Here is a 14,244-nt window from a genome sequence, read left to right on the forward strand (position 1 = left end):
ACTTTCATGAATTGAAAAAAAAAAAACAAAAACGTAAATTTAGCCCAATTTGTTTCTATAATGTGAAAGATGATGTTACGCCGAGTAAAAAGATACCTAGCATGTCATGCTTTGAAATTGCACACACTCGTTGAATGGTGACAAACTTTGGTACATAAAAATCTCCCTAGGCTACGTTTAAAAAAAAAAAAAAAAAAGATAATGGTTACCTGTTTAGAGTTACAGAGGAGATCTAGGGCTAGATCTATTACTCTCACTCTGACGATCGCGGCGATACCTCACATGTGTGGTTTGAACACCGTTTAAAAGGCACGACTTACGTATGCGTTTGCTTCTGCGGGCGAGCACGGAGGGACGGGACGCTTTAATTTTTTTTCTTTCTTTATTTATTTTTTTTTTTTTACACAGTTCCTTTTTACATTTTTTTTCATCACTTTTTTTATTGCTGTCACAAGGAATGTAAACCTCCTTTGTGACAGTAATAGGCAGTGACAGGTACTCTTTATAGAGGGATCTGGGGTCTTTTAGACCCCAAATCCCTCCTTTGCACTTTTAAATGCATTCAAAAAGCCAAGTTTGGCTGTTTTGAATGCTGTAAATGTTTTTAATCTGGCGCCTTTAAGGCTTCAGTCCTGGGAAGTGATGTCATGACATCACTCCCGGGTTTCTACATCAGAGACCCGATCAAATCTGAATTTGGGTCTTCGGCCAGTCAGGGGATGTGCCAGCTGGTCGCTCGGGCTTCCCAGTGGGTCAGGAGACCCAGGACCCAGACGAGCCGCGGATATCGGTGGGGGGAGGGAGACTTTCCCTCCAGACTGCTTGTAATAATGGCCAACCGACTGATTAGCCGCATCGGTTATCATTACAAGAAAGCCGACCGTCGGCTCTAAAGATATCGGTACCACGGTGATGCCTCTAGCTGCAGGCATCACCCAGGTACAAGCCCAGGCCGCATATTTGCTTTACATTAGCAGGAAGGGGTTTGAATAATTGAATGGTCTATATTATGGTGTCGACCTCCATTTCTTCATTAAGACCTATTAGAAATGAAGTATTTAGGGTAAATATCCAAATGGTCTCTTGTTTACATATTTTCTAATGTTCTGCAGGAGAAAAAACCTTAGTGCAGTAACCCTTACCACCAATCTGTTTGTGGACCCATTATTTTTTTTCACAAAACGCCTGGACACATTATGGTAATGGTTACCTTGTTACCCTGACAGTTTCAGGTTCAGTCAATTTATGGAAAGAGTCACTTTCAGGTCTGTATTACAGGCTGCATATTTGCATTACATTGGCGGGAAGGGATTTGAATACTTGAATGGTTTATATTATATATATATATATATATATATATATTATGGCGTTGACCTCTATTTCTTCATTAAGACCTATTAGAAATTAAGTATTTAGGGTAAATATCCAAATGGTTTCTTGTTTACATATTTTCCAATGTTCTGCAGGAGAAAAACGTTAGTGCAGTAACCACCTGGTCTGTGGACCAATTATGTTTTTTCACAAAACGCCTGGGCACACTATGGTAATGGATGCCTTGTCACCCTGACAGTTTCAGGTTCAGTCAATTTATGGAAAGGGTCACTTTCAGGCCTCTCATTAAAATCCTTGTACCCCCTTTATCTGCTTTTCTCTACATCTTTGTTCAGCCATTATCCAGTAGGGAGAGCAGCATGACCACTCCAGTGCAGGCCCAAGGATGGCGTTTTAATGATAAAAAGGTACAACTTTTTTGAAACGTTAATTATTGTATAATGTCACAGGTTGGAAATGTATTCAAATTATTTCTTGCATGCTAATTTCCTGTAACACTTAAGCTGTAACTGCTAGAGAATCACATGTGAAATCACATGCCCCTATCTGCCTATTTCCCAAGGTCATTGAGGCACTGAGTCATCAGACAATAAGATGAAGAAAGTCCAGGGAATGACCAACTAAAAAAAAAAAAAAATTACAAACCACTCCCCCACTTCTAAAAATACTGATCAACTTCCCTTTGTCCATAACGTCAATATTGCAAGAATTCCTCAATTCGTTTAGGAAATGTATAGCCAGATAAGCTGGTGCACAACAGGAGAGGGCATTTATTATATATATATATATATATATATATATATATATATATATATATATATATATATAAAAAAAACGCGCTCTGCCCGTCAGTCAGGGGAAATCTACCTAATGAATATATTTTCTCTTTTGCTTTCCTAAAATAGATATGGCAGATTACTAATAAATGTAAATAAACAGATTGGACAACCAATTTGTCACTTAATGATCCTTAAAAAGAAAAAAAAAAAAAATTTATATGTTGTGCTACCCCTGCAGGAGCTGCTTGACTATTGGTGCCCGAACCTCCCACCGATTGATCCACAGCCAGTCATAGGGTATTTTTACACAGCCAGGTGCACACACTCTTCCGCTTGTTATCTCCAATGACCATTCTAGGGGATTTGTTTTCATTTATTTGGAGAACTTGGATAGGAGAAGGGAATTGGTAGGATACTCCAAATTAACTATTCACAGGTGAGGACAACTCTCTCAATAGAACTCTGTGCAGGACCATACAGCACCTGTATGGATTGGAATGAACAACTCCCTTTGTAGCAGAATGATCTCAGTGAACCTTGCCTCTTAACCGGTTGCCGACCGCCGCACGACTTTATACTTCGGCGGTCAGCCCCGGCCAGGCAGAGTGACGTATGGATACGTCACTCGCCTGTCACTGACTTGAGAGCCAATTGCGGGCGGGCGCACGCCCGCCGCGGCTCGTTCACAGACAAGTCAGTGCGTGTGACCGGCGGACTCAATGTCCGCCGGTCACACTACGATCGCTCCGGTGAAGGGAGAAAGGCGGAGCGGCTTATGTAAACAAGCCGCCCGTCATTCTCCCTGGTGTAAAAATGAAGATCAGACGGTTCTACTATGTAGGACCGTTGATCTTTGTTTTTACACCAATAGCAATGTCCCTATACAGTTAGAATCACGCCCCTAGGAAACACTTAACCCCTCCTTCTCCAATACAGTTAACCCCTTCCCTGCCAGTGTCATTTTTGCAGTAACAGTGCATATATATAGCACTGATTACTGCAGTAATGTCACTGGTAACCCCAAAAATGTCAGTCAAGGGTCCGATCTGTCCGCCGCAATGTCGCAGTACCGAAAAAAAAATCACAGATCGCCGCCATTACGCGTTAAAAAAAAAAACACCAAAAATGCCAAAAATCTTTCCCTTTGTTAGTAAACGCGATAACTTTTGCGCAAAACAATCAAAAAACGCTTTTTGCAATTTTTTTTTTTTTTTTACCAAACATAGGTAGCATAAAACAAATTGGCCGAAAATGTTAAAAAATTTAGATTTTTACATTTTTTTTTTGGGGGAATTTCATATAAAAAAAATGTGAAAAATATTGTTATTTTTGCAAAATTGACGCTCTTTTTTTGTTTATAGCGCATGATCAAAAAAATCGCACAGGTGATCAAATACCACCAAAAGAAAGCTCTGTTTGTGGGAAAAAAAGGACGTCAAATTCGTTTAGGTACAGCGTCGCACGACCGCGCAATTGTCCGTTAAAGTCACGCAGTAAAAAATCACAAAAAACCCCCTGGTCTTTTAGCAGCCAAATCCTCCGGGGCTTAAGTGGTTAAAGACACTAGCCAGTGTCCCCTTTGGCTTGCACCCAGTAGCTGACCTTTAGAACCCAGAGGGGGATCTAGCAGCACAAGTCCCAGGGATTCCCTGTGTGTGGGATTTGTACTCCCAAGACTCCTGAAGCACCAGCGGCAGCCTTCCTCAGTACTACCAGACAGGGTCCGCAGATGTCTTCCCTCAGTCAGCTCTCACAAAAACCATGGGTTGCAGCTTCAGCATTTCAGGCCCTCAGGTCAATCACGTAAGACCGCATGGCAGTCTGCGCTGAGGGGCAGCAGCCCCTTCCACCCCTGGACTGCTCTCTAGAGGAAGACCCTGAGCCCATGGGCTCCTCAGATATATATATATATGTTACCCAGCATGCCTTTGGGCACATATCCCCCTTCTAACTGACCAGGGCTGTATAGACATCCATGCTCTCATCTTCAAGGTTTTCTCCCACTGTCCATTACATCCTGTAGCTACCAGACCAGGGTGAAACTTTCAAGACAGCATGAGCAGCACCAGAACACACGGAGCAGATTACACCAATCACAGCTCTCTGCCAGGCAGACGGCATATACATTTGCCTGGCTGTCTCTGTTAAGGGCCGTACACACTTGACGAAAATCGGACGAAATATCCTCCGATTTTTTTCTCTGTCCTCTCATCGTTCATTACCGTTTTTAGTTGACAGTGCATAAATGTTCACGAAATTTCTCGTCCAATTTTTCTTTTTTCGGCACATTTGTTCCTAGACTTCCGGGTTGTCAGCGTATTCAGATCATGCGCAGTCTTTTGTATCCGATTTATCACGGACGTACTGCATACACATTAAACGAAAATCGGTCATCTGGGGACGGACGAAAAAAATTTTGGTGTTTGTCCCTCCGTTTTTTTTCATTGAAAATGTCGGCATCGGCTGCTGAAAGTTGTGTACACACTAGGCGAAAATCGGACGATTTTACATCGGACGGGAATTTTCGGCAGATTTTCTACTAGTGCGTACCCCACTTTAGGCAGAGAAACCAAAAACTATATACACCCACTCTAGCACCTACCTAGGAGAGCACTACATATAATAGAAAGAAAAAAAACACTTTCCAAATTCTTTGGCCTTGTTCATAGGGCATACTTAAAGTGTAAGTCCACCCTAAAAACTAAAATCCCTGCATCTATAGACCTCCACTAACCTATCTAGCCCTATAAAGAAGAAATCGGTATATATACATTTTTTTTAAGTCTCCAGTGGTGGAAGCTCTGCAGAGGACACGGCTGACAAGGGCTATGAAATGAATGGGGATTGACATCAACCATAGAGTTACTATGGGGCTTCCATTGTCGGCTGTTTCCTCTGCACCTGCCTACACATCGAAGCCGTGGGATCAGGGGTGTAGCAAGGGGTTGGCGAGACCGGCGCCCTCCGGGGGGGTGGAAAAAAATTAGCAGTGATTTTTTGCACCCTCCGCTCAGCCTGCACCCCAAGGCAGCCCCCTCTTGTTGTTCACACCTGACACAATGTTTGCCCACTGGAGAGCTCTACACTGGGCCAACAAGGGTTACCTGGTAAACTTTAAATTCCCTTTTATACATGGGACAGGGAGGATTAGGAAACAAAATATAACGCTACATATGTTTCTTTAGTTTCCCTTTAGATAGTGGAGAACTTGTATAGGAACACCACCTTTAAAAATGAAGAAAATGATTGAAATGCATTGAAACAAGAAAAAAAAAAATTAAGTTTTTTACTTTTTCATGGGGGGGGGGGGGGGTGATACAGCTGCTCGACAAGGGCACTGGAAACCCCAGGTATGCCTCTGCGTGGGATCTAGTCGGATCGGCTTCAAAAAAGGTATGTATACTGATTTCTTCTTTACAGGTCTAGATAGGTTAGTGTTAGATCATGGATGTCTGTAGATACAGGGATTTTAGTGTTGGGGTGGACTTCTACTTTAAAGGGGAAATAAACTCTCAAATGGAAGTTCATTTTCGCTTAAACCTCCCTCCCAGAGGCGTAACTAGAACCTTCAGGGCCCTGATGCAAGAAACCATGAAGGGCCCCCCCAGACCCCTGGCCCGGGCCCTTACCTTCAAGCCCAGGGCTCTTCCCACTAATCTTGGGGCTCTTTACACTTGTTGCATGGCCTTTTATTACGGTCCCGCAGCAGGATTCTTTCACAAGTTCTGCAGTGGGCCCCCTTCCTGCAATCTTGGGGCCTCCCCACAGTGGTGCAATGCCAGGGTCCGGTTGCAAATGTGACCTTTGCGATCCTGGAAGTTCACCCACTGGTTTGCTACCGGGCCCCCTGGAGCATGGGGCCCGGTAGCGATTGCAACCCCTGTAGTTACGCCCCTGCTCCCTCCAAAAGCAGAATTTTAGATTTCTTTTTCCTTGCCTCTTCTATTTTTTCCATTTCTAATTTCTGCCACCCACTGCCATTCTGGCCTAGGCCAGAGACATGTGCCTCATCCTTCAGCCTTCTGTAATAATTACATCACCCATCATCCCCCCAGAGGCTGCAGGAAGAGGTTATACATTTATGAAAGGATTGTTGTAGTATTTGCTGCACACCCATGCTGCACACCCATGTAAGATCTGTGGGTAGCTTTAAAATTTAGGGAATTGTGTGTCATTTTTTCCAATTGATCATTCCCTGGACTTTATTCATCCTATTGTCTGATGACTCAGAGATGCAATAACCTAAAAAAAAAAAATATGCAGATGGGGACATCTGGTTTCACCGGTGACATTGTGATTCACTAGAAGTTACAGTGACAGTTTTGCAAGAAATTATTTGTTTGAACAAATTCCTGACGTGTGACAATATACAGTAATTATCCAACATTTCTAATTTAGTCATTAAAATGTTGTGATAGGTGATCCATACCTGAAAGTGTTACACTGATTTTAATTTTATTTTTTTTACTTCGCATGCATGGGTGTTACAATTTAAAAAAAAATGTTTGATGACAGGCCCACTTGATTTATGGACAGTTTAGGATTAGGGATGAGCTAACTCAGGCACAGGTGTCAAACTGGCAGCCCTCCAGCTGTTGCGGAACTACAAGTCCCATGAGGCATTGCAAAGCTGACAGTTACAAGCATGACTCTCACAGGCAGAAGCATGATGGGACTTGTAGTTCCACAACAGCTGGAGGGCCGCCAGTTTGACACCCCTGAGGGGTGAAGACCAAATTCACAGGATACTGTCACATGATAGTCAGCTGCTGGCTAAATCAGCTGTGGGTGTGGATTCCCCCACCCCCTTTGTTATGTGTGGAAGCAGGATGGGGAATCCCCGGCTTGTAACATCTTTGACTATTAGGACACATGGCTGAAGAAAAGACAATCTTTACATATATGGCCAGCTTAACCACTTAAGCCCCGGAAGATTTTACCCCCATTCCGACCAGGGGGTATTTTGCGATTCGGCACTGCGTGAATTTAACGCACAATTGCGCGGTCGTGCGACGCTGTACCTAAACGAATTTGACGTCCTTTTTTTCCCACAAACAGAGCTTTCTTTTGGTGGTATTTGATCACCTGTGCGATTTTTTGATCACGCGCTATAAACAAAAAAAGAGCGACAATTTTGCAAAAATAACAATATTTTTCACATTTTTTTATATGAAATTCCCCCAAAAAAAAATGTAAAAATCAAAATTTTTAAAAATTTTCGGCCAATTTATTTTATGCTACCTATGTTTGGTAAAAAAAATCGCAAAAAGCGTATTTTGATTGGTTTGCGCAAAAGTTATCGCGTTTACTAACGAAGGGAAAGATTTTTGTCATTTTTGTTGTTTTTTTTTTTAACGCGTAATGGCGGCGATCTGCGATTTTTTTTGCGGTACTGCGACATTGCGGCGGACAGATCGGACCCTTGACTGACATTTTTGACACTTTTGGGGTTACCAGTGACATTTCTACAGTAATCAGTGCTATATATATATGCACTGTTACTGTAAAAATACACTGGTAGTGAAGGGGTTAACTTTATTTGGAAGGGAGGGGCTGTGTGTGTCCCTAGGGGCGTGGTTTCTACTGTGATTGGCTGTGGCTCTAGCTGTAAAGACACTGATCAACGGATCTACATACCAGATCCGTTTTATCAGTGTCTTTGCAGCGAAGAGAATGACAGGCAGTTTGTTTACACAAGCTGCCTGACATTCTCCCTCTCCCCCGCCGATCGCCGAGTGACCGGCGGACATCGGGTCCGCTGGTCACACGCGCGGGGGGGTCCGTGACCACGCGGGAGCGGGAGCGCGCCCCGGGGGGCGCGCGCTCGCTCCCTAGACCCTCACAAGCAAGCAACGTAGCCCTACGTTAGTTTGCCTGTGAGGGGCTGACCGCCGACGTAGATAGTCGTGCGGCGGTCGGCAAGTGGTTAAGGGTTACTGGCTGAGGTATTCCAATAGGAAGAGAAGAATGTTAGTTAAAAGTAGGGATGGGCGAACAATTCGGCCCGAGCAGGAGTTCGGGCTGAACATTTGCCTGTTCGGTTGTTCATCCCGACGATTAAGCAAAGCTTCGTCCAATCAGGGCACAGTGTAAGCTGGTTGGGAGCAGGACCAGGAAGCTGGCTGCGGCGTCCTTAACAACCAATGAGTCATCAGCTGTCAATGGGTTTACCTGTTGACAGCTGAACAGTAAGAAAAACGTTGGGGGACACTATTTTTTTTTTTAATTATTTAATAAAGGATTTGTCAAAAACTTGTTTCTTGTGTTTAATACTTTTTGACACATTTTTGGTGAATGGGTAGGACATCCCTATGCTCTCTCAGGTGATTAGGACACACCCCTATGCTATCTCAGGTGATTAGGACACACCCCTATGCTATCTCAGGTGATTAGGACACATCCCTATGCTTTCTCAGGGGATTAGGACACACCCCTATGCTATGTCAGGGAATTAGGACACACCCCTATGCTATGTCAGGGAATAAGGACACACCCCTATGCTATCTCAGGTGATTAGGACACGCCCCTATGCTTTCTCAGGGGATTAGGACACAACCCTATGCTATGTCAGGGAATTAGGACACACCCCTATGCTCTCAGGTGATTAGGACACGCCCCTATGCTCTCTCAGGGGATTAGGACACACCCCTATGTTCTCTCAGGGGATTAGGACACACCCCTATGCTATCTCAGGTGATCAGGACATGCCCCCAGGGGTCTCTCAGGTAATTAGGAGACACCCCTATGCTAAGTTAGGTGATTAGGAAACACCCCTATGCTATCTCAGGGGATTAGGACACACCCCTATGTTATCTCATTTGATTAGGACACGCCCATAAGGTCTCTCAGGTATTTAGGACACGCCCCTAAGCTCTCTCAGATGATTAGGACACGCCCCTAAGCTCTCTCAGAGGATTAGGACACGCCCCTAAGCTCTCTCAGGTGATTAGGACACGCCCCTAAGCTCTCTCAGGTGATTAGGACATGCCCCTAAGCTCTCTCAGATGATTAGGACACATCCCTAAGCTCTCAAATGATTAGGACACACCCCTAAACTCTCTCAGGGGATTAGGACACAATTCTAAGCTTTCCCAGGTAATTTGGACACACCCCTAAGCTCTCTCAGGTGATTAGAACACACACCTAAGCTCTCTCAGGTAATTAGGACACACCCCTAAGCTCTCGCAGGTGATTAGGACACTCCCCTAAGCACTCTCAGATGATTAGGACACGCCCCTAAGCTCTCGCAGGTGATTAGGACACGCCCCTAAGCTCTCGCAGGTGATTAGGACATGCCCCTAAGCTCTCTCAGATGATTAGGACACATCCCTAAGCTCTCAAATGATTAGGACACACCCCTAAACTCTCTCAGGGGATTAGGACACAATTCTAAGCTTTCCCAGGTAATTTGGACACACCCCTAAGCTCTCTCAGGTGATTAGAACACACACCTAAGCTCTCTCAGGTAATTAGGACACACCCCTAAGCTCTCGCAGGTGATTAGGACACTCCCCTAAGCACTCTCAGATGATTAGGACACGCCCCTAAGCTCTCGCAGGTGATTAGGACACGCCCCTAAGCTCTCGCAGGTGATTAGGACACGCCCCTAAGCTCTCTCAGGTGATTAGGACACTCCCCTAAGCACTCTCAGATGATTAGGACATGCCCCTGATCTCTCTCAGATGACTAGTACACACTTCTAAGCTATCTCAGGTGATTAGGACACGCCCCTAAGCTCTCTCAGATGATTGGGACACGCCCCTAAGCGCTCTTAGGACACGCCCCTAAGCTCCATCAGATGATTAGGACACGCCCCTAAGCTCTCTTAGATGATTAGGACACGTACCTAAGCGCTCTCAGACTATTAGGACACGCCCCAAATCTCTCTCAGATGACTAGTACACGCCCCTAAGCTATCTCAGGTGTTTAGGACACGTGCCTAAGCTCTCTCTGATGATTAGGACACGCCCCTAAGCTCTCTCAGATAATTAGGACACGCCCCTAAGCTCTCTCAGATGATTAGGACACGCCCCTAAGCTCTCTCAGATGATTAGGACACGCCCTTAATCTCTCTCAGATGACTAGTACACGCTCCTAAACTCTCTCAGGTGATTAGGACCAACCCCTAAACTCTCTCAGGGGATTAGGACCAACCCCTAAGCTCTCTTAGGTGATTAGGACACACCCTAAGCTCTCTCAGGTGATTAGGACACGCCCCTAAGCTCTCTTAGGTGATTAGGACACACCCCTAAGCAATCTTAGGTGATTAGGACACACCCTAAGCTCTCTTAGGTGATTAGGACACACCCCTAAGCTCTCTCAGGTGATTAGGACACGCCCCTAAGCTCTCTCAGATGATTAGGACCAACCCCTAAGCTCTCTCAGGTGATTAGGACACACCCTAAGCTCTCTTAGGTGATTAGGACACACCCTAAGCTCTCTCAGGTGATTAGGACACGCCCCTAAGCTCTCTTAGATAATTAGGACACGCCCCTAAGCTCTCTTAGGTGATTAGGACACACCCCTAAGCAATCTTAGGTGATTAGGACACACCCTAAGCTCTCTTAGGTGATTAGGACACACCCCTAAGCTCTCTCAGATTATTAGGACACACCCCTAAACTCTCTCAGATTATTAGGACACGCCCCTAAGCTCTCTCAGGTGATAAGGACACGCCCCTAAGCTCTCTCAGGTGATTAGGACACGCCCCTAAGCTCTCTCAGATTATTAGGACAAGCCCCTAAGCTCTCTCAGGTGATTAGGACACGCCCCTAAGCTCCCTCAGATGATTAGGACACGCCCCTAAGCTCTCTCAGGTGATTAGGACACGCCCCTAAGCTCCTTCAGATGATTAGGACACGCCCCTAAGCTCCCTCAGATGATTAGGACACGCCCCTAAGCTCCCTCAGATGATTAGGACACGCCCCTAAGCTCCCTCAGATGATTAGGACACGCCCCTAAGCTCTATCAGGTGATTAGGACACACCCCTAAGCTCTATCAGGTGATTAGGACACGCCCCTAAGCTCCCTCAGATGATTAGGACACGCCCCTAAGCTCTATCAGGTGATTAGGACACGCGCATAAGTGCTCTCAGATGATTAGGACACGCTCCTAAGCTCTCTCAGGTGATTAGGACACGCCCCTAAACTCTCTCAGATGATTAGGACACGCCCCTAAGCTCTCTCAGATGATTAGGACCAACCCCTAAGCTCTCTCAGGTGATTAGGACACGCCCCTAAGCTCTCTCAGGTGATTAGGACACACCCTAAGCTCTCTTAGGTGATTAGGACACACCCTAAGCTCGCTCAGGTGATTAGGACACGCCCCTAAGCTCTCTTAGATGATTAGGACACACCCCTAAGCTCTCTTAGGTGATTAGGACACACCCCTAAGCAATCGTAGGTGATTAGGACACGCCCCTAAGCTCTCTCAGGTGATTAGGACACGCCCCTAAGCTCTCTCAGGTGATTAGGACACGCCCCTAAGCTCTCTCAGATTATTAGGACAAGCCCCTAAGCTCTCTCAGATGATTAGGACACGCCCCTAAGCTCCCTCAGATGATTAGGACACGCCCCTAAGCTCCCTCAGATGATTAGGACACGCCCCTAAGCTCTATCAGGTGATTAGGACACGCGCATAAGTGCTCTCAGATGATTAGGATACACCCTTCATTTTTCTCAGGTGAATAGGACAGACCCCTAAGCTCTCAGGTGATTAGGACACACCCCTAAGCTCTCAGGTGATTAGGACACACCCCTAAGCTATCACAGGTGATTAGGAAACACCTATGAGCGCTCTCAGGTTATTAGGACACGCCCCTAAGCTCTCAGGTGATTAGGACACACCCCTAAGCTATCACAGGTGATTAGGACACACCCCTAAGCTATCACAGGTGATTAGGAAACACCTATGAGCGCTCTCAGGTTATTAGGACACGCCCCTAAGCTCTCAGGCAATTATGACACCCCATCCACCAGGATTATAGGCTGTTACCTTGCAGCTGTAAGGTAAGAAGGTAGTACAGCCAAATCCACCTGAGATCTGTCCCCGCCCCTCAGTCATCCATTGCTGCTGACCCGGTTGGTATTCTATTGGAAATACACTGAGGAGGGAGGGACATATTTCCTGCACATTCTTTCTCTACCTATGGACTGTGATTTTATTGCTCCCGGATAATGTGAGTGACACTCTATTGGAATTGCAAGGAGCCCGCTGACTCACACCTTTATTATTTGTGCTTTATCTTTCATATTTACATGAGTTTTACTGAATATCTCTTTATTTCTTTGAAGTTTTTTGTCCACTTCAATTGGCTATACCTGTTCCACATTTCTGACTTACCCAATTAGTATTGGAGGGTTGGCATTGCTTTGTGGTGATCTGGCACTTTATAAATCTGTACTCTTTCTGTTACATTTTTTTTCTGAGACTCAAGACACTTTATACTTACACCAAGTTATTTGTGCACTCCTGGCACTTTATATTGCATCATCATCTGGTAGCTCTCACACAAATTTACATTTTATACTAGCTTATTCTATAAACCTATAGCAAGTAAACTTGGGATCATTTATTCTGTATTTTGCACCTAGTTTCAGCACACCAATTTAATTTTATTTATCGAGTTTAGAACAGCGCATGCGCAGCTTTGTCTTTTTTTTTTTCTTCAATTATGACACCCCGCCCCTCTGTGTCAGGGAGGCAACACACCTAGTTTTCTCCACCCTTTGTGGCAGGAAGGGCACGCCCCCCCCCCCCTGCTCTCTGTGGCGTCCAATCTCTTGGATCTCAGGTAAAGACACGCCCCTAGCAAGAAGGACACAACCCTCTTTTCTTTTAGGCAATGAGGACACGCCCCCGCTCTCTGTGGCGGCCAATCTCTTGGTTCTCAGGTAAAGACCTGCCCCTAGCAAGAAGGACACAACCCTCTTTTCTATTAAGCAATGAGGACACGCCCTTCTGGAGGAAGACCATATCTTTATAAGGCGAGGGCACGCCCCCACATACTGTTGCGGTTAGGAGAGTCCCCGTTTTGTAATGGTTAGAACACGCCTCCCGTCCCTCCCTCTCTCTCTCGCTGTGACGGTAGGACACGCCCCCCGGCTCTGGGACTTTTTAGCGATGAGATTGTTACAAAGTTGATAGCTCAGGCAGAGCGGTAATTGGCTCTAAGGTCAGTGTGACGATTACACGGACTTGTATATAAAGAGCGGTCCGCTTCTCTTCTCCCACAACGATGCATTCCCCGGGGAGGATCGCTGAGGCTGGAGATGGTGGTGGAGAAGAAGAGTCACCAGGAACCAATCACGGAGCGGGAGGGTCCACAGAGGAGAGGAATAATCTCATCCCAGGTAAAGGACATCGGCGGAGGACTGTGAGCAGCAGCCTGAGGGGCAGTAGGATCTTTATCCCGCCCATAAAGGTGAGTGTCAGCTCCTGGGATCTCATGTAAAAAATGTTTTCTTTTTATTTTTGGGAAGGGGGTTGTGTGTATATAGATGACATGATATATACCATAATGTAATGTATAAAACAATGATTCATTATAGGCTTGCGCTGAGGGTGTGGCAGGTGTGCCTAGGCACACCCTAATCGCTAGGTGCAGTGCTGATTCCCCCTAATGCCCGGGCTTCCCCTGTGTTGGCCCTCTCGCCCTGCAGTGCGTCTGGCTCCCCCTTTCCCCCCAGCTGCTGCAGGGGATATTTCAGGATGGAGATGGAGAGTGGGGGCATTCCTTTTCTAAATGAATACAGTGATCCCACTCACTCACTGTGTTCATTCATAACTGAAGCATAGTAAACTGTGTTTATTATGCTTCAGTTTGTGAATAAACAAGAAGCGGCTTGGCAGCAGAGAAAGGGATGTGTGTTTGAGCTTTGGGATGCACACCCTAATGCAATAGGCGGCACACCTATGTTACACAGAGTGGTCACACATACACCCCCCCCCCCCCCTATAACTTTTACAGCATGGTATGATTTTACTGTGGAAATGTAAAGATACAGAGCCCTAAATATCAACCTATTGCCACACAGTGACTTGTTTTGCAATACTTCTAAATGGGTGGAAAACCAGATCATCTCTCATCGGACCAATAAGTTAGCAACGCAGATGTGCCATACACACCTCTCT

General features: G+C 45.6%; 1 protein-coding gene across 1 annotated transcript in view; it reads left to right on the forward strand.

Annotated features, from left to right (window-relative positions):
- Window positions 1-13,348: 13,348 nt before the first annotated feature.
- The window catches only part of LOC309550089 (killer cell lectin-like receptor subfamily G member 1), a gene marked incomplete at its 5' end in the record, with an annotated part of 37,210 nt that continues 36,314 nt past the window's right edge, over window positions 13,349-14,244 (forward strand). The window contains one exon of the mRNA XM_082250550.1: window positions 13,349-13,534. Within this exon, the coding sequence (XP_082106676.1) occupies window positions 13,349-13,534 (186 nt within the window). The remainder of the gene's footprint in view (window positions 13,535-14,244) is intronic.

Source organism: Pelophylax lessonae (genome assembly GCF_965119305.1).
Source record: "Pelophylax lessonae genome assembly, chromosome: 3".
Classification (NCBI taxonomy): domain Eukaryota; kingdom Metazoa; phylum Chordata; class Amphibia; order Anura; family Ranidae; genus Pelophylax; species Pelophylax lessonae.